This window comes from Schistocerca cancellata, chromosome 4, assembly GCF_023864275.1.
Source record: "Schistocerca cancellata isolate TAMUIC-IGC-003103 chromosome 4, iqSchCanc2.1, whole genome shotgun sequence".
Lineage (NCBI taxonomy): Eukaryota > Metazoa > Arthropoda > Insecta > Orthoptera > Acrididae > Schistocerca > Schistocerca cancellata.
In genome coordinates this window covers 472,803,285-472,823,451 of record NC_064629.1, presented here as the reverse complement: position 1 = coordinate 472,823,451, position 20,167 = coordinate 472,803,285, and the positions used below count along the sequence as shown (strand labels likewise).

Genomic DNA, 20,167 nt, shown 5'->3' with positions numbered 1-20,167 from the left:
AGGGAAGCTTGTTGAAGTGAGAATTGGGTTGCATGTTAAGAAGAGCGCGAATATGTTCGCATGCCAAATTTTTGTGAAAATTCTTAAAGATGCTGAGGAAGGTAGAATGAGGCAGATGGTATCCTACTTTTCAATCAGAGTGTTTTAAAACAGGAGTATATTAATCCTTCTTGTGATCCGATGAGGGCATTTTTCCACTGGTCGAATTATTATGCAAATTATTTTCAAAGTAGGCCCTCAGATGTAAGCGCGAAACTCAACAACAATCCCTTTCCTCTTTTAATCTGGAACACTAAACTACACTAGCACTCAGTTTCGATAACAGTCAGGGACAAGTTAATTAAACGAAGAGAAAGTTTTTTCTTTACGCATAAAACAATTCACAGAAGCAATAGACACAACAAGAAACAAATATAGTAGAAAAAAAATCATTAAGATGAAATTTAGTAAGAGAGAATAAATGTTAAACGATGGTCTCACAAATTGTGGTCTCGAAATAAAGCAACAAAAATTCCGGAAAAAATAAGTTCAACTGTTCGGCGTAATGGGTCTAAATAAAACATCTAATTTCAGTCAGACAATATTTAATATAATTAGGGTGACGCGTAGTAATGATACGAAAGAGATAAGCAGCTACTAAAATTCAAGGACGTTTTAGCTGACACGATTAATGTGGTATATGGTTTTCCAACTGAAATTATGGTTCGTTACTCCTTAATTCTCGAGAAAAATAGGTATCAAACTTGAGACGCCAGACGACGGAATGCACCTCGCTTTACCTTACTGCAATTAGAATTTAATTTGAGAAAATTACTACTTATATTCTCATTTGAAATTGTTTTTAATATACCCAAATGATACTATTATTACTGAAAATGATTTTAAGTATAGAGGAAGGTGCCTATTATGGGAGATCTCAACAACGCGTGAGAGGGGACTCTGATTAAAGTAAGTGCTCAGATCTGTTGGGAAGTATCAGAACTTTTTCCTCACACTGAATGAGGCATAGAGCAGTGACAATAACGCCATTACAGAGCTAGACATTGTCGAGAATCTTTGATTTTAGAAGTGTTGAATTTCAATTTTTTTAGTTCAAAATGGCTCTAAGCACTATGGGACTTAACATATGAGGTCATCAGACCCCTAGACTTAGAACTACTTAAACCTAACGAAACTAAGGACATCAGACACATACATGCCCGAGGCAGGATTCGAACCTGCGACCGTAGCACCCACGTGGTTCTGGACTGAAGCGCCTAGAACCACTCGGCCACAACGGCCTTTTTCTTTTGTGTGTACGTGCCTGTACGGCCTCATGAATTGTTCTTGAAACCGAACAGCTTAACTATGAGGCTATGTTTAATAGTGCAAGATGGCTTATCCCTAATATGCAATACCATGAGTATTTAAAATACAGTAGTTTCACGTAGATTTCCAAATAACAATCAGTTGCATAAAATTTTGTAATATGAAGTGTAGTAATGTGAGACGAGGAAAGTTTCTCTTTAGGAATGGGACTAGTGTGACGTCCATTCATCATAGGCATCCATAACCTGCCTCATACGACAGGTAAGGAGGCGGTCCGCCTCTGAAAACACGTCACATCATCTGCGAGACTCTCGGAAGTGCCCAACACCTCGTCCCACAGCTGGTCAGGACTGTTTGGGGCTGGTGTCGGCCAGTGTATGTTCACGTGACGATTCATTTTGGTCCACATATTTTCAATCGGATTGAAGTCAGGCACTCGATGAAATCAGTCGATCAGGTCGACGTCAGCGTGTTGTGAAAACCGTTGCTGAGGAATTCACCTCGTGTGAGCTGGTGAGTGGTCCAGCTGCAATTGGATCACTCTAGTGAGAAAGCGCATCCTCAAATTCCTTGCCATAGTATGTCTCATGATGTGCACATACTGATCCGCTGCGAGATAACGATAAATTTCATTAATATCCCTGTCCCATCTGATCACACCCACACCCAGCACGAGACTGCGTGGCGGCCAACACCACGTGAGTATTGTGTAATATACTGTGGGTCACAACATGCTCACCGTGGCATGTAGACCATCACCGAGCTAAATATTCACTGAGCTAAATATTGACTAATCTGAAAAGATGACGTGGCAAGGGCGCCCATAACCGGTAACGGGTGGGGGGGGGGGGGGGGGGGAGAGACCGTGCGCCCCCTCAACTAGGTCTCAGAAAGGAAAAAATATAATGTAGTCAGAATTTTTTTTTGAAGAATATGTGTTAAAATCTGAATTATTCAGATTTCTAACAGAGTCGGAAATGGAACACTTTTATGGCTACTTCCAAGTCGTCATTTGTCTTCCAAAATATTAAAAATACACCATATCCCCAGGTCTAACTCCCCACCCTACCTCTTACAAACGATCATATGTGCGCCTTTGTGATGAGGTGCCAGTCACGGTCTACATTCCATTCAGCGAAGACAAGCCTATAAAGTCTGTGATCATTAGAAAGGGCCACTTAATTAGTAGCCCTATGGGCTCGAAGGGCAGCATCCCGTAAGCGGTAGAGAACTTTTCCAGAGAAATTGGTCTCATTCTTGAGTTGGACGGAATTTAAAAACGGACGTTCCCTACCAGCGTCAACTAACACGTTGTCTTGCTGAGACATCGACCCGTTTCGTCAGGCCGGTGCTCGAAGCGGTCCAATTATCCCTTTCTCGCGCCAATACTTTCGACTTCCGGGCACAGCGGAATTGACCGCCGGACCTCACTGCCGCTTCACGTGCACTGAAATAATCGCACTGGACGAGAGAGAGGTCGCTGCCTCTCATGACCTTTGTATGCTGCGACATCGTGGCATCATGGCTGGCGTATTTCGACTATATTTGTATTACGCTTGCAATACATCAACCAGCAATAAAGTTACGTATATTATGGAGGAAAAGCGAACCCTACCTAATTAATTCAGTCATTTCCACAGCCTCAAACGCTCCCAACCGGCTTCCACATAGCTACACAGATCTTCTCTAAATTATTTATTCATGGCAGAAGCAACTAGACGTTTCAGTCAGATAAAGGTGTCATAATGCATATTAAAATAATATGCGGTAGTCATACGCTATCACGGATAATTAAAAAGGCCCATGTGTAAAATCATTACAATAAGAAGGGAAAATATTCACTGCTAATAGTGTGTTACAATTGGTGCTAGGGACCGATGACCTCAGCAGTTTGGTCCCATGAGACCTTACCACACGTAAAGAATAGATACCATCGGTGACCATGCGGCTCTCTTAGAATGAAATGATAATTAAATCAAGACCCTACGCTGCCGACAGGCGTTGATATACATCAACGGGGACAGCTGAAAATGTGTGCCCCGACTGGGACTCGAACCCCGTATCTCCTCTTTACATGGCAGACGCTCTATCCATCTGAGCCACCAGTGGCACAGAGGATAGTGCGACTGCAGGGATTTATCCCTTGCACACTCCCCATGAGGCCCACATTTCCTACATAATGCACACGTATTGCCCGAACTCTTACGGAACTCGGTAAGATTTTCTGCCGCGATTAATGAGTTTAATGGGCAGGGGCACTACGAATGTAGTGTGTGGACATTAAGTTGTGAATGTGGGTCTCGCGGGGAGCATGCAAGGGATAAATCCCTGCAGTCGCATTATCCTCTGTGCACTCGGTGGCTCAGATGGATAGAGCTTCTGCCTCGTAAGCAGGAGATCCCGGGTTCGAGTCCCAGTCGGGGTACACATTTTCAGCTGTCCCCGTTGATATATATCAACGCCTGTCGACAGCTTAGGGTCTTGATTTAATCATCATTTCTTACCAAACGTGGTGCTGCCGCTATTGCCAGTGTGTATTGCGTTACGACTGGTGCGTGCTGTATACAACCGAAGGTACCTGAGCTTATCAAGACGTGTGAACAGTTTTGATTTGTTGTCTGCACATGCATTCCGTTTAAGAGGTCCAGGGAATGATTTCTGATTGCATATTCCTTGGATTGTGGAACTTAGTATTACTTTAAATTATCTGTGTAGAAGCAGGGATTCGATCGTATGTTCCTCTATATTGCAGATAATATTTACCTTAACCACTTTTCAGTACCTGACCTTATTCTTCCCATAATATTATCGCTCATCCGAAAAGAATGGTCTTTTGTTCTTACTTGTGCATTTAATTATTTTTATAATATCCATCTCAGCACATGCTTTCACTGAACTATCAACTATTTCATTATTTTTAATGTCAGCTCTACTTTTGATTCACAGAAATTTCACTATCTTCCCGAGATTTTGGTTTGTGTTGCGACCATGATTATTTCGATTTCAAGTAGGTTACTATTCCTCATGAGGGCTGGGATGTGTATATCTCACAGTGAAGTCTGAAATCAAAGTTCTTTCTCGGTGCTCGTGTTGTGACAGTAAAAATTACTTTGCCTTACGTTCTGTTCTATAGAACACTGCTTACACTAGGGAATACAAACCAGTGAACAGGGGCAGAGTTTGATAATCAGGAACTTTTATCTTCTTCACTGGTTGACGATACATCGAATATGAAATTTCCTTCGAAAGAAAAGATGAAGAAGAATGGGGAGTGACTAAATAAGATGTGAAAATTGCAATCGAAACATCAGAAACAACAGGGCCCAATGGGAGGACAGAATAACAGGAGAATTAATCAAGAAAGGAGTTGAGAGCTTGCGCTTACATATATATAAACTGATTCAGTTGATATGGAAGAATGGGACAGTGCCAGAAGAATGGCCGTAATATGCCCGATACCATCTGCAAAAATATATGGAGTATCAAGGACAGCATGGGAAACAATGCCTTTCACCTTCACTTTATTTTTCTCTTTGGCCCCAGTAATGAATTAAGTATTATGAATGGGGTAGTAAACAGTAGTGCGCAAGCCCTGAACACGCCTAAAACGACGCATCCCGGGAGTCGTTCAAAGCATCTTCATAATATGCCCTATATACAAGAAGGGAAGAAAAACGGAATGTGGCAACTACAGAGGTATCAGCTTGTATAATGTAACCTAAAAGGTGCTGTCGTAATCCTGAGAAAATTACAATCATTCACAGAGAACGTTATACAGGAATACCACGCTGGCTTTTGATCAAACCGCAGATCACATTTTCATCCTAAGACAATTGTTTGAAAAACACTGGGAATATAATAAAAGCGTCTATAGTCTGTTCGCCGATTTTCAGTGTGCATACGACAGCATCCACAGGAATAGCCTATGCAATGCACTGCGTGACTTCAAAATCCCTGAGAAGCTAGTTAGAATGGTGCTGACTTGTATGGATGGATAAAGGCCAGCAGTGCGTTTCCGAGGGATCACGTCATAAAGGTTCGAGATTGAGACAGGTCTCAGAAAAGGGAATGCTCTGTCATGTGTTTTGTTCAGTGTAATCTTTGAGAAAGTTATAAGCGAATGTAGGCAACAGGAATGGGCTGGAGTATAGATGGATGGTAATTTCAATTGTCTCGAGTATGCAGATGATATAGTACTGCTAAGTGAATCAATCCATATGTTGAAAGAAATGTACCAGGAAATAGACCACTACGCGCAGAAGGTTGGACTGAAGGTGAATCAAGACAAAGCGGAGTTCAAGCAATTAGGAAGAAATAAGATCAGCAAGAATTTCTCGAGATAGATAGCATGAGGTTCAAGAGAGTGTACCAGTTCTAGTACTTGGGATCTCGCCGGCCGCGGTGGCCGTGCGGTTCTGGCGCTGCAGTCCGGAACCGCGGGACTGCTACGGTCGCAGGTTCGAATCCTGCCTCGGGCATGGGTGTGTGTGATGTCCTTAGGTTAGTTAGGTTTAAGTAGTTCTAAGTTCGAGGGGACTTATGACCTAAGATGTTGAGTCCCATAGTGCTCAGAGCCATTTGAACTTGGGATCTCGGTTTACCAGCAACAACAACATTGAAATGGACATCAAGAAAAGAATACCAGTGAGAATGAAATGCATGTATTCCCTGAAGGAGATTCTCAGCACAGAATCAATATCAGCGAATACTAAGATGAGAGCATATAACACAGTAATATGCCCAGCAGCCATGTACAGTTCAGAAACCTGAAGCATGACAAAATGCGAAAGGAAAAACTATTACTATTTGACAGAAGAGTTATGAGGAAGGTGTTGGGACTAATCTTAGATAAAGGAGAATGGAGAAGGAGGAATGAGATAATCTATCTCTTGCTGCAACAACCAACAATACTGCAGAAGCTGAGAAGTAAAAGAATCCATTGGACAGGCCATGTAGCCTGCATGTCAGAAGAAAGGCAGGTGAAGAAAGCATTTGAGGAGAAACTAAGCATCACAAGCCCCATGGGACGACCAAGGCAGTGCTGAATGGACAACCGGGCGGAAGACCTGACAGCCCTGGAAACTGAAGACGTATAGAGGAACCGAGCACAGAACAGAAAGGAATGTAGACAGTTTGTGGATGCAGCGCGTGGTCTGCAGGGCCTCTGTGACCGCTGGATATGTATGCGTGTATGCACTTTCAGGACTCGAACTACGTACGCCTCGCTGCAGCACTACCGCCCGTTTGTGGTTTTCTGACCTCGAGCACGGACGCAAATAAGACATGTGTAGAGGGGAAGGACGTGCGGGCGTGTTATTCGTCGGAGGTTAGGAGCACGTCGCCGGCGATAGCCGGCAGGTGGGGGAACCCGCTGCCGCTTTTATGCAGCGCGAGGCTCGGCGCTGCCCGCATTCTCCAGTCGCCCGCCGCAGCGCGCCAACATGCTCGTCGGCTACCTCCTGCTCCTCTGCACCTTGTGGTAAGCTGGCGCGGCCGACTTCGCTGCACCACTGCGTGCTACTGCTGATCATAGCCCCTGCTGACGTCAATTTAATTAGATTCCTCCTAATCAGGTAGTAGAAAATATTATACTGGTAAGTCATTTAGATCGTAATATCATGTTTTTTGAACAGCAAAATAAACCCTCAGCCATTCGACCACGTTCTACTGTGTTACTTCGTAGGAAATATTGTATTAGGGAATGTAATTTATTATTTATTTACCGTTTACATAAAATGACAGTTACGTTTTAGAGACGTTCTTGCCAACTACTAACTGTTGCAACAAATATTTTCTTGAACTCAGAGTGTATCAAGTCCTGTACTCAGAGGTCGGATCAGGATTAAAAATAAATAAGTAATTAAAGAACTCCGGAATTCACCAGGAAACATTTAGACACACTTACATCAAGAAAGTTGGAAATGAATTTTATCCAAACGCCTCCGGTTTAAATGTCCAGTAAATTTATCGTTTATAGACGTTGTTTGACCATGGTGTTACGTCGTAAATTGCGTATAATCCTAAAGTAAGGGTTTTTCTCGATAAGTTTATTTGTACTTAACGAACTTCAATTTCGAAGGAAGCTTTTCATCAGATTTACTCTGGACTACAGCGTAATAAGAAGCTAACAACATAATGAAGCTTATGAAGACAAGAAGAACGTGAATAATGTTTTCGTTGCTTAAAATATTGCGTTACTTGTAGTGTATTAATTGGCATTGTGAAAACTGAGAGTGTCTGTTCACAATACAGATATCAAAATATATCCTCGCTTGTGGCAGAGTGCACGGTCTGTTCTAACATACTCTTCTGATTATGTGTGTAATTATAAATACCGAATAGAATTTGTGTGTAAGTTGTCAATGGTCCTGCTATACCACGGATTCAAATTTTTCTCTGGTTAGGTGATTATAATATACTGCCAGTAACACTAAATCGGAAAATTGAAACTAAAAACTCATGATCGGTGCAGATGCGGATGGCACCACTGCCGTAAGCTGTATCTTCTGGATATAGTAGAATAAAATACGTGGTCCCAGTTCCGAAAAGGTATTATGTTCCTTATTTTCCAGACATGATCTGCACGTAAACTAAATTCAGATACGTAACACGATTTAAAGTAGACTAAGTTTTTGTTTCATCACCACTAATATCGCTATAGTCATTTATACCATCTAAGCACATAATAATATACGTTTTATGACAAGAAACATCGCAAATGTCGAGGCTTTTAACTATAGCATAATAATAACCATTCTTCGATTTTCCGGCAATTATCAACGTTAATATAAATCCAAACTGGTCGTACAGAGGTAGTAGATAATAATCATGAAAGGAACATCCTAGCACACAGTTTTAATTTGCTGCGTGGTTTCAAAACAGCGCATACTCCGCTGTATGGTGAAGATTGATACTGTATTCATGATTGTTTCACAACTTTCCGCTGCTCGCTGTAAGTCAGTCCAGTGCCTAATAATTACTCTCTACCATGATTCAACACCGGGAGTTTTTAGTTGGGTATACCGTACCAACCACATCTACCTCTGTAACACAATGAATATACGACGAGCATACGGACTACAGCCTAGGTATCGCCCAATGAAGAGGTCTTTGGTAACCGAATAGCCTTCTTGGCGGGCATGGCTATCTGTTTTAATGTATCCAAAAGATAAAAAACGTTTTGCGTTTGTTGGCTCATGATTCAAGCAATCGTACTGTACGTCATGTCAATACATGTGGTAGTAGAACGAGGATGTAAAGAATTATAATCATGCATCTGTAGAATCTGCACTAGCACTTGTAAAAGATTTTCCCACCAAGCAGGATACATGTGACTGAAATCAATTTTATACCAAACATGAAGTAGATGACAATGCAGAATTTATTCAGATTACGGAAGTTTACATAACCTCTGACTATGATAATTCAGTAGGACGTGAAATCCTTAAAATCTACCCAGAGTTTGAATAAACTATGGCTCTTCCCACTAGGTGTTGGAATTTCCACTAACGTTAGTGTATGTTGTTTCTTTATACACTATTAAACGTACTTTTTCACGAAATAAGCGCTGAGAGATCTCTGTTTTTCCTGTGGCACGATACGTTCCATCTCGATAACATCTGATAAGAAGCAATTGAAATATTAATCACCCTTAAGATAAGAGTCGATGGAACTTCCGATATGAATGACTGCACGTTCAGAAAAGCGATTTTCATGCTCTCCGAACGAAGCTTGGTAAACACCCTACTAACAACGTTGTTACCTTATCGTTCTGCGGAAAGAATGTTGTCGTGATATTTCTTTACTGAGTTTCCCTGTGTTCAGAACATTTGTTCATTTAAGACAGTTCAAGGATATCTGCTAATAGCTTATAAGCAAACATGTATGTGCATCCAGAAGTGTTAAACAATACTTGTACAAACAGTAGTAGTTGTTCAATGCACTGTGAATGGCAATATGTTTAGACTCCTTTGGAGATCAAAGTAACCGCAAGCATGCATAAACTAACTGTTGTTCTCTTCTTTGCTGCCTGTGGAATATGAATGTTCCTTCCTAGGCTTTAATTTAAAAGAACTTCGCAAACAGTACCTGCGAGAAAGTACACTACTTGTAATTGTTGGGAACGCGCGAGGCGCCCCGAAGGTCAGACCTGGCAAGGCTAACTACAAGGAATTCGAGTTACTGCGACGGCACACTGGAAGTAGAACAAAGGAATAAAGCCTCCAGCAAGTGACCACAGTACTGAGATTGAGGAGTTCTTATGTCCGCTCCAGGGTCAGTGGCGGCGAACGAGTCCTATTCACGTTGCTATGTTAATAGGCAGCTCGGCAGACTGTCAGAAACATACGTCTACCGCACACTCTGCGGCGGGAATGAGGAAGCAAGCTTAGTGATTAACGTCCCGTCGACGTTAAGGCTAGAAGTGGCTGGGATCTAGGGTAGAGGGCGATGGTGAATGAATCATGTCTGCATTCGAATGTAGTCATTTAGGGTAATCGCGGAACACTATTTCACTTTCGGCAACTGCAAGCATCTTTCCTTTTCTTTCCCTTATTCCCTTTCATTTTTTTTCTACTGAAGCCACTCCTCCACATGCCTACATGCTAACCATTTGAAAGTCTTACGTTGCCATCGCCAATCGCTATGAAATTGGTAAGAGACAGGTACTAACAAGGTCACTACTAGGAAAGAGTGATAACTATTGGAGCCGAGACCGCAGATCATAAGGGAAAAAGTGACACAACATTCACTGTGGAAACTCGGAATAATACAGCAAGAAGAGAACGGAGCTATCATGCCTCAGCATAGAGCTCTCGTGCTGGAAAGCTTTGAGATCCCTCTGGTCCATTTGGCGCAGGGACAAATGAATGCTGATAAATTATTTTCAGATTGATGCAAGCCAGTTACGAGGTCCAGTATCTAGAAAAGCAATGGGCGGACGTTATATTTTATTGAGAAATCATTCTTTGACTTCTCGCACTGCCGCAAACGGGACGGGAAACATAACAACCAGTTACAAATTACTACGTTATTTTACAGCAGAATCCATCGGCAGGAAGGCCAATGATAACGTATAAGCGTGTTCTTACATTTTATCTGGGTATGATATTGGCTTTTCACGTCGCAGAGCATTCTTGAAAGATAAGTCTAACGCATATGAATGTTCCTGTGACGCGAGGCTACTAGATGATATTTCGACGAGCTCACCGTCCAGAAAGAAATTTGTTCCATACTTAGCAGCAGATATGTTAGTTTTTGCAACTACAGGAGGACTGTTACTCGGCGATTATGGTTGTAACTCCTCAAAGGAATATCTTACGTCATATCTCCAATAGTCTTCGATAGCATATATGGCTATTTTAACTCCTGTCTGAAGGACGTCCTAAGTGTATTCAACGAATGATGTTCGTAAAAGAGATGGAAAGTAAGCCCAGTTTTAGGCTACAGGAACGTGAGAAACAGCCGAACCACACTACATCAATATCTACATGATTAATCTGAAATTCAAAAGTAAGTACCTGGCAGATGGTTACTCGAACCACATTCAAACTATTTCTCTAACGTTCCACTTTAGAACAGCACGTGGGAAAAAGAAACACTTAATTCTTTCAGGGCGAGCTCTGATTTCCCTTATTTTATTATGATGATGATTTCTCCCTATGGAGGTTGGGGCTAACAAAATATTTTCACACTCTGAAGAGAAAGTAGTTGACGGAAATTGCATGAGAAGGTCCTGCTGCAGCGAAAAATGCAGTTTTTATGACTGCCATCCTAAGTCTCAGGACTGAAGACCACAACAACAACAACATCCTAATACGTGTGTCATATCCGTGGCATCCTCTCCCCTATTTCGCGATTATAAAAAACGAGCTGTCCTTCTGTGAACTGTTTCGACGTCCTCCGTCAGTCTTATCTGATGCGGATCCAACATCGCACAGCAGTACTCCAGATGTGGTTGGACAAGCGTATTATAAGCAGTCTTTTCGGTAGACGTGTTGCATTTTCTAAGTATCTCAGTCTTTGGTTGGCTTTCCCCTACGCATTATCTATGTGATTGTCCCAGATTAAGTTATTCGTAATTGTAATCCTTAAGTATTTACTTGAATTTACAGTCTTTAGATGCCTGTTATTAATTGTGTAACAGAAGTTTACCAGATTCCTTGTAGTACACATGTGGATGACTTCACACATTTAATTATTTAGAGTCAATTGCCACGTTTCTTACCATTCGGATATCTTATCTAAATCATTTTGCAATTGGCTTTGATCATCTGATGACATTACATGGTAAATGACAGCATTATCAGCAAACAATTTAAGAGGACTCTCTCCTAAATCGTTTTTGTAGACAATGGAGAACAGAGGGCCTGTAACACTTCCTTGGCGAACGCCAGCTATTACTTCTGTTTTATTCGACGACCTTCCGTCAGTTACTACGAAATGTGACCTTCTTGATGGGAAGTCACGTATCCAGCCCCACAGTTGAGACGATATTCCATAGACTCGTAGTTTGATTAGAAGCCGTTTTTGAGGAACGATGCCAAAAACCTTCTGGAAATCTAAAAATAAGGAATTAATTTGAGATACCCTGTATGCAGCACTCATTGACTTGTGATAATAAAGAGCTAGTTGTGTTTCGCATGAACGATATTTTCTGAAACCACGTTGGATGTTTGTCAATAAATCGTTTTCTTCGAAGTAAATGCAAACCAATTGAGACGCCTTCTCATTAATCGTCGTTCCCGATATCCGACAAGACCAGTATCAGTCTCATCTTTGTGAAGAAACAGCTTATCTGTTACGTAGGGGAGATATCTCCGTCAACACTGATTTCCTTGACTACTGAGCGTGATACTGAATGACACGTCTTTTTCACGCATTTGTTTTACCTAGTAAGTTTAAGGGTCTCAGTAACTTCCTTGTGTTCTCTGAAAGTCTGTGAACATAGGTATTACAGTGATTTCTGTTCTAGCATCGTGTTCAATAAATTTCTCAGGAAAAACGGTGCTGGCGAATAAAGGTATTGATATACTTACGAAAATATTGGCAGCACAACAGAAAGATCAAGTCTACACAAGAAGTTAACTGATGTGGTGACGGTGAGAAATAACAGAGTAAAGTTAGCACATGTATTGCAAGAAAACAGACAAAAGATTGAAACAGAAAAGGATGAAGAAATTTGCGAAAGTGTTGACAAATGTGACAAATACTGATTCGCTGTTGGATAGAAAAAAAAGACAGCATGATAAATCGAGAATGAAATTGCACCAGAAAATGTAGAGTTGTTTTGGACCAGACGCAGATTTCTAGACAGCGTGGTCCAGGAACGTATACCTGAAGTGCAAACGCAGCTGGAGAAAAAATTAAACTTAATATGCTGTACACACACAGAAAACTTAATGCAGCTATTTCGTAAATGATCCCACAGCCACCTCTAGAAAACAATTAGTTACTACATCCTCATAGGTGCACTAGTATCGAACGTAAAAGTGTAGTTGGGAATAAAAAGTTTAATATACCGGAAATACCTGATTCACGTTGGACTCTCTGAAGCGTTGCCTACGCTTTCACTGCTGCCAGTGCTAATCTGTTCCTCCTGACTGGGCTCCCACAATACAGCCCATGATCCCGCGCTTTCTAACACTAACGCAGCAAACGTCTGAAGAAACGCTAACACTTCGTATTCTATCAGATATAATATATATAGGTTGTTATGATAATTAAATCTTTCTACTAAAACGTCACAGACGATAAATATCCTTGTTATTAACCTGACAACCAGGGACGAAATTGCACTTTCTCACAGTTCTCACGAGAAAATAGCGTTAACACAAATGAACGAGAGCCTATTGGCACGTCCACTATCTACCTATGGAGTCAAATCGCGTAACTGCCCTCCATAACATTAAAATTTTGTGACTTCCTACGCTATGAAACAAACAACCAAAACAGTGTTCGATGATATCAGATGTCCTGCGACTGCCGCGAATGCACTGCATCTTTTAATGCTGCAATTATGGATTTATCTTACAGGAAAATTATTCGATTAACAAAAAATGGGAACGAATATCAGTGAAATATGATTGAAATCTTAAGCTGTTATAATATAAATGACAAAAACTAAATATACAGCCTCTTCCTCGGATGCAACCATGCCTTAAGTAGTATAGTTCGATGTAAGCAGAGTTCTGAAAGGAGGAGGCTGTGAGGGACTGTAGACACACGAATTTGTTACCTCGTCAGTTTTCTCGCACCGAGGGCATTACAACCGGCCTGGATATGTGGCGTGATTGCGCAGCGGACGGATCTCTACACCAGATCGAGGTCAGCTGAAAACAGCCTCAGCTGTGTTCTCGAGCTGGTAACTGACGTGGTCCTCGGTTCGATCTCAGATAAAGAATTCGAAATTTTTCGACACGGACAGGGCTTCCCTAAGCGTTGCTGAGGAAAATGATATTTCCTTTATCGAATAAGCAAACAAACTGACACACACACAAACCGATGAAATAACTTTAGATGAGAATATTTGTATAGGTCCTGCAAGCCGTACAACAATTCCTTATTTAACGTGAAAATGGTGGAGATATGAATGAGTCCGATCAAACGTCTCGTTTGAGGAGAAAGACCTAAGGATGGTAGGTATAGTGAAATACTGGAACTTCTCGATTGTTCGTGTCAATTTCCAGCTGTTCAAATATGATAATGCGTCGCCATTTTGGGCTTGGCGCTGTTTAGTATTTTCAGTATTCTTCAGTGAGACTGGTCCATAGGATTTATTTTATATTTTTGAATGGGACGCGGGGGCGAGGGGGGAGGGAGGGCGGGAAGTGGGGGAGGGAGGTATTTGGCACCTTTTCATTTACTCGTCTTGCTTTTGCCCAGTTTCCATATCCATCTATTTGTTGTATCACACTATGTTGTTTCTTGTGTAAAATGTATACAGGGTAAATTATAATTCTACCTCCATCTTCTTAAATGTTCATCAGATTTAAGCTATATGCTAGGATGGAACTCATACCATCATCTCTGCGCTTCGTGGTCATTGCTCTTCCTGTCATAGCCATTCAGGTGCGAAATACGACCTTCTTCTCAGCTTAAGTTATGCCAGCCTTGCCAGGATATTTCAGTAGGTAAGAGCATTACCTGCGCGACGGCAATGGACCGGGTACTAATGATGATCTGACACTCGAGACTTATCGTGTCAGGAAGTGTTTAAAAAGTGTGCACACTGGTGCATAGTGAAAGATTCACCCTGGTTGATTAAGCTTGCTTGCCAATTGTAGTTCATTATGTTTCTTAACCTAACAATTTTTGTGACTGGACTGTATGCAAATTATCTGCACGTCAGTGCTAATGTGTATAATACGTGCTGTATAACATATCTATAAAGAAAACGTTTCCATAGACTCGTCTGACGTGTGGCTTCCTTTGTCTCCCGTGCGAGGTTATTAGGTATTTGTGTAAGGCATGGGAAGCTCTATAGCTATCGTATTCTGTCCTGAGCAAGGTGGCCCACAATTGTCGCAACTGATACACCACAGGCTATTAAAATTGCTACACCAAGAAGATATGCAGATGATAAATGGGTATTCATTGGACAAATATATTATACTGGAACTAACATGTGATTACATTTTCACACAATTTGGGTGCATAGATCCTGAGAAATCAATACCCATAACAACCACCTCTGACCGTAATAACGGCCTTGATACGCCTGGGCATTGCGTCAAACAGAGCTTGGACAGAGCTTGGTACAGCTGACCATGCAGCTTCAACACGATACCACAGTTCATCAACAGTAGTGACTGGCGTATTGTGACGAGCCAGTTGCTCGGCCACCTTTGACCAGACGTTTTCAATTGGTGAGAGATCTGGAGAATGTGCTGGCCAGGACAGCAGTCCAACATTTTCTGTATCCAGAAAGGCCCGTACAGGACCTGATACAAGCGGTCGTGCATTATCCTGCTGAACTGTAGGGTTTCGCAGGGATCGAATGAAGGGTAGAGCCACGGGTCGTAACACATCTGAAATGTAACGTCCACTGTTCAAAGTGCCGTCAATGCAAACAAGAGGTGACCGAGACGTGTAACCAATGGCACCCCATACCATCACGCAGGGTGATATGCCAGTATGGAGATGAGAAATACACGCTTCCAATGTGTATTCACCGCGTTGTCGCCAAACACGGATGCGACCATCATGATGCTGTAAACAGAACCTGGATCATTCGAAAAAATGACGTTTTGCCATTCGCGCACCCAGGTTCGTCATTGAGTACACCATTGCAGGCGCTCCTGTCTGTGATGCAGCATCAAGAGTAACCGCAGCCATAGTCTCCGAGCAGATAGTCCATGCTGCTGCAAACGTCGTCAAACTGTTCGTGCAGATAGTTGTTGCCTTGCAAAAGTCCCCATCTGTTGACTCAGGGATCGAGACGTAGCTGCATGATCCGTTACAAAATGGTTCAAATGGCTCTGAGCACTATTGGACTTAACATCTTAGGTCATCAGTCCTCTAGAACTTACAAGTACTTACACCTAACTAACCTAAGGACATCACACACATCCATGCCCGAGGCAGGATTCGAACCTGCGACCGTAGCAGGCACGCGGTTCCGGACTGAAGCGCCTAGAACCGCACGGCCACCGCGGCCGGCGATTCGTTGCAGCCATGCGGATAAGATGCCTGTCATCTCGACTGCTAGTGATACGAGGCCATTGGGATCCAGCACGGTGTTCCATATTACGCTCCTGAACCCACCGATTCCATATTCTGCTAACAGTCATTGGATATCGACCAACGCGAGCAGCAATGTCGCTATACGATAAACCGCATCGGGATAGGCTACAATCCGACCTTTATCGAAGTCGGAAACGTGATGATACGCATTTCTCCTCCTTACACGAGGCATCACAACAACGTTTCACCAAGCAACGCCGATCAACTGCTGTTTGTGTATGAGAAATCAGTTGGAAACTGTCCTCATGTCAGCACGTTGTAGGTGTCGTCACCCCGCACCAACCTTGTGTGAATGCTCTGAAAAACTTATCATTTGCATATCACAGCATCTTCTTCCTGTCGGTTAAATTTTGCGTCTGCAGCACGTCATCTTCGTGGTGTAGCAATTTTAATGGCCACTAGTGTACTTAATATCCTAGATACTCCGACTGGCATTGAGGTGACGTCCAAGATTTTGGGATAGATCCTGGGATCTTACTGATCGCAGGAATACCTCAACATCACGCAGACAGTTCAGAGACGTACCATGTGTGGGCGATCATTGTCCTATTGAAAAATGGCACAAAGATACAGTTACAGGAGAGATAACACATGAGGTCACAGGACGCCTGTGACGTCCCGTTCTACCTGTACAGTACCCTCAATCATTACCATTTGTGACCTGAAGTCAAAACCAACGGCTCCCCACACCTTGACGCAGGAATAACAGCGTTGTATCTTACCAAAACATTGAAAGAAAGGGACCTCTGCCAAGGTCGCCGTCATGGTCACCGATGATGATCATCCAGGGTAGTGAAGAACCACTATTCATCGCTGAACATACTGCGACGCCACACATTAGCAGTCATGTTTCCCTGTCACGGCTCCGCTCCAAGAGCAGCCGCGTGTGTTCCGGTGGTCAAGGCAGATTACTCATGGGACAGTAATTCCCTAGTGTTGCTGCTGCTAATCTCCGACCATTAGTAGGGAATGACAAAATGTTGCAAAGAGTCCATTACTTGTTTTAGGGCGGTAGTGGAAGATGTGAGGGGCTACGATGTGCTTGGATACATTACGAAGACCCCCCATGCGTAGTCAGTCGTAGTCGACCGGAACCTTGACGACGAATATTCCTGGCCTCATGATCCCATGCAGGCCAACACTGGGCCACTGTCACATTCGAATGCCACACACATATGGATATTGCATGATTCGATCAGTGACCCAAATGGAGACCTACAATGAGGCACTTTTGAAACTGTGTCAAGTGCTGATAACGCAGCCTCTCATGAGTACGTGGCATCTCGGTGTCCTTCAGGGCTCACTCTGCGAGACACTGTCCACACGCCTTATTTACACTAGCAGGCTTGGGAACAACATTAAACGCAAACAACACTCTGCGTTCTGGTGGCCGTATAACCTGTCACAGAGAACTGCGTTTGGTAATACCGTCGCCTTAGTTCACATATCCACATTTACTGCACGCATGCTCGAGAGACAAGAGTGCCACACTAATCCCTTGCCTGTATGTCGGTGCTCGTATACCAGCAGTGGAGTCTCACTCCGTTGCGTCTACGGCGCAGCAAACCCGCAGACGGAACCTTTTTGATCGCCCCTTATATGTGCATACTGCGAGATTGTAGTTTGCCACGCTCATCGGCAATCAGATGGCGCTCAGGAGGCTTGCATGTACACCTTCTGTTGTGACTGTGTAAGCTGAGATTAGAGGTGAGCAACGTGTGCAACATTCATTGTAGGGTATAATCATGTAACACCTCCGAGTACGTACTCCAGTTAAAGGACTTCAGCCATTTGAAAGGGATCGCTGGATGGACGTATCGACGGATTGTTCCACGTTTTGGACACAATGTATCGGTGGTGTGTTGCTGCTTTCAGTGAACTGTGGAAGATTTCCACACCCGCACACCAGGTGCTGAACTGCAGTGTAGTACAGAAACACGTTAAGAGTGACGCATTGTGCTGGCAGCGGTGACCGTCCGAACATTATGCAGGGACGAAATCTGAGCACATGTTGCACCTGCCGTGTCATCAGAGACCACTGGGAATCATATGCTTGCAGCTAGATTAAAATCACCTGTGGCTCTGGCCAGGGTACCACCGCCACCACGATACCGACGATCATGCCTACACTGGTGTCGTGACAGAGTTGATGGAGAGTGGAATGGCGCTCTGTTGTCTTCAGTGATGACAGTAGGTTCTATCTATAAGTGAGTGATGGACGTACACGTGTACGGTGTCGAACTGTTGAGCTGCCTATTCCACAGTGCATTCACCCATTACACACAGGCCCCATCCCAGGCTTCAGGTCGGGTGGCCACCAGTTACTACTCGCGGTCACATTTGCTGTTGCTCCTTACCCTGCAGTAACGAGTGTCCACTACATTTCACGGGCTATTAGCCCCATATACTGCCATTTCTTCGACATGAAGATGACGTGCTTTTGCAACAGGACAGTTCACATATACATACAGTTGCTGCGACTTAACGTGTTCTTCACGGAGTACAATTACTGCCATCGCCAGTAAGATCACCACATTTCTCGCCAATTGAGCACCTATGGTATATGATAAAGCGGGACTTATTTGTTCTCCAGGATACCATTCGGCATCTTTACGATCGTTAGCATGCGAGAGTACTCGCCTGTGTTGCCACCAGAGGGGCGTACAGTGTGTATTGATGTAACACTTACAGTTAGACGTAACTCGTCCCCAAACAAGAAAAATTAATAACAATTCACGGCATTCAGGTCGGGTGACGTGACTTAGTTCGCTTGCTATTTCGGAGACTCCGTATTTGATTTCATCATATTCTATTGGTTCTGTATTAAAACCTGCGTGTTATAGCAATAAGTGGACTTGTGCATCGAAAATTCATCACGAACGTCACTCTTGGTGCGATTTATTGCAGTTAAATGTCAGGTAACGACACATCGGCCGTAAGGAGCGTCTACGAAATCCAAACATAAACAATCTTTAGGAAAAAATTTGGTTGCGAATGACATAGTCTTGTGGCTAGAGTAATGTGGTTATGGTATCATAGAAAGTACGTTCACTTTTCGCGTTTTTAACAGGTTTGGTTCGTTCTTATTCATGTAATAGAAGTATGCTCGTTATTTACTTACAAGGGCGTGGTCCCTCAGGAACGAGTTTCTTCGATTTTGTCACTTCAGTCAGATTAAAAAACGAAGCATGAAACTTCTGCAAGTGAAACGACTAGCAATGGTATTTGTATTCTAGCTTGTTACGAATACTTTGCTGTTCATTCCGAATACGTCGTGATGAAACGACCACCAAGTTGTTTGTATCCTAGCTTGTTAGAAATACTTTGGCGTTTATTCAGATATGTCGCGATTTCCAAGGGTGTGCTCAGGCAGGAACCTAAGAGCACAATTTAAATTGCTACGACGAAAGCGATCAGCAATGATATTCATATTATTGCTTGTCACAAATATTTAGCTTTGACCTAATGGTTAACAACACATTCGTAAATTCAGCGATCAAGATTAATATCGCACCACGCAAAGAGCGCTAATGAACTTTGTGCAAAATGGATAATGGGCATTTATGTTATAGTGCCCGACTGTGATTTGTACTATAATTTCCATACTTCATGTTTTACGTCTCGCTGAAACTCAGTTCTAGCATCCAACACTATTCCCCAAGATCACTGTTCAATACAAATTGTGCTACAAGTTACAAAAAAAATTTCGGTGAATTTTACAATGCATCAGTGTTACAGAATCAGAAGCCAGCAACATGAAAACTCACGTGTTCGAAATCTGGACAAAGTGTTATTTCCTCCCCCTTCCCTCAAAAATAACTTAAGTTTAAAAATACACTATTCCGTTAATCATTTGCCGAAAAATTGTTCCCACAGTGATTCACAGGCAACCATTCAGCTTTCGTTATGTTTTCCATAGCGCCAACAGAACCACAAAGATACAAAATTGTAATGCTCATCCGAAACGAAGCAATCCTATTGGCTTTTGCTACCCTGAAATTTTATTGTTTATCCTCGTTTCGGGCCGAGCTGTCCCTAACGATGGGTGATGAAACTGTTTGGGCACCCTCTACTCCGACATGTGTGTTTCATTTGGTCTGGATTTATTAAATGGTTC

General features: G+C 42.7%; 1 protein-coding gene and 1 non-coding gene across 2 annotated transcripts in view; both read left to right on the top strand.

Moving 5' to 3' along the window:
• The first annotated feature begins 3,658 nt into the window (after positions 1-3,658).
• On the top strand, positions 3,659-3,733 carry Trnat-cgu (transfer RNA threonine (anticodon CGU)). Its single transcript has one exon. It is a non-coding gene; the product is annotated as a tRNA-Thr (tRNA).
• A 2,950-nt stretch (positions 3,734-6,683) lies between these two features.
• Positions 6,684-20,167, top strand: part of LOC126184719 (regucalcin-like) — a 57,439-nt gene continuing 43,955 nt past the window's right edge. The window contains exon 1 of the mRNA XM_049927242.1: positions 6,684-6,787. Within this exon, the coding sequence (XP_049783199.1) occupies positions 6,750-6,787 (38 nt within the window). The 5' untranslated portion in view covers positions 6,684-6,749. The remainder of the gene's footprint in view (positions 6,788-20,167) is intronic.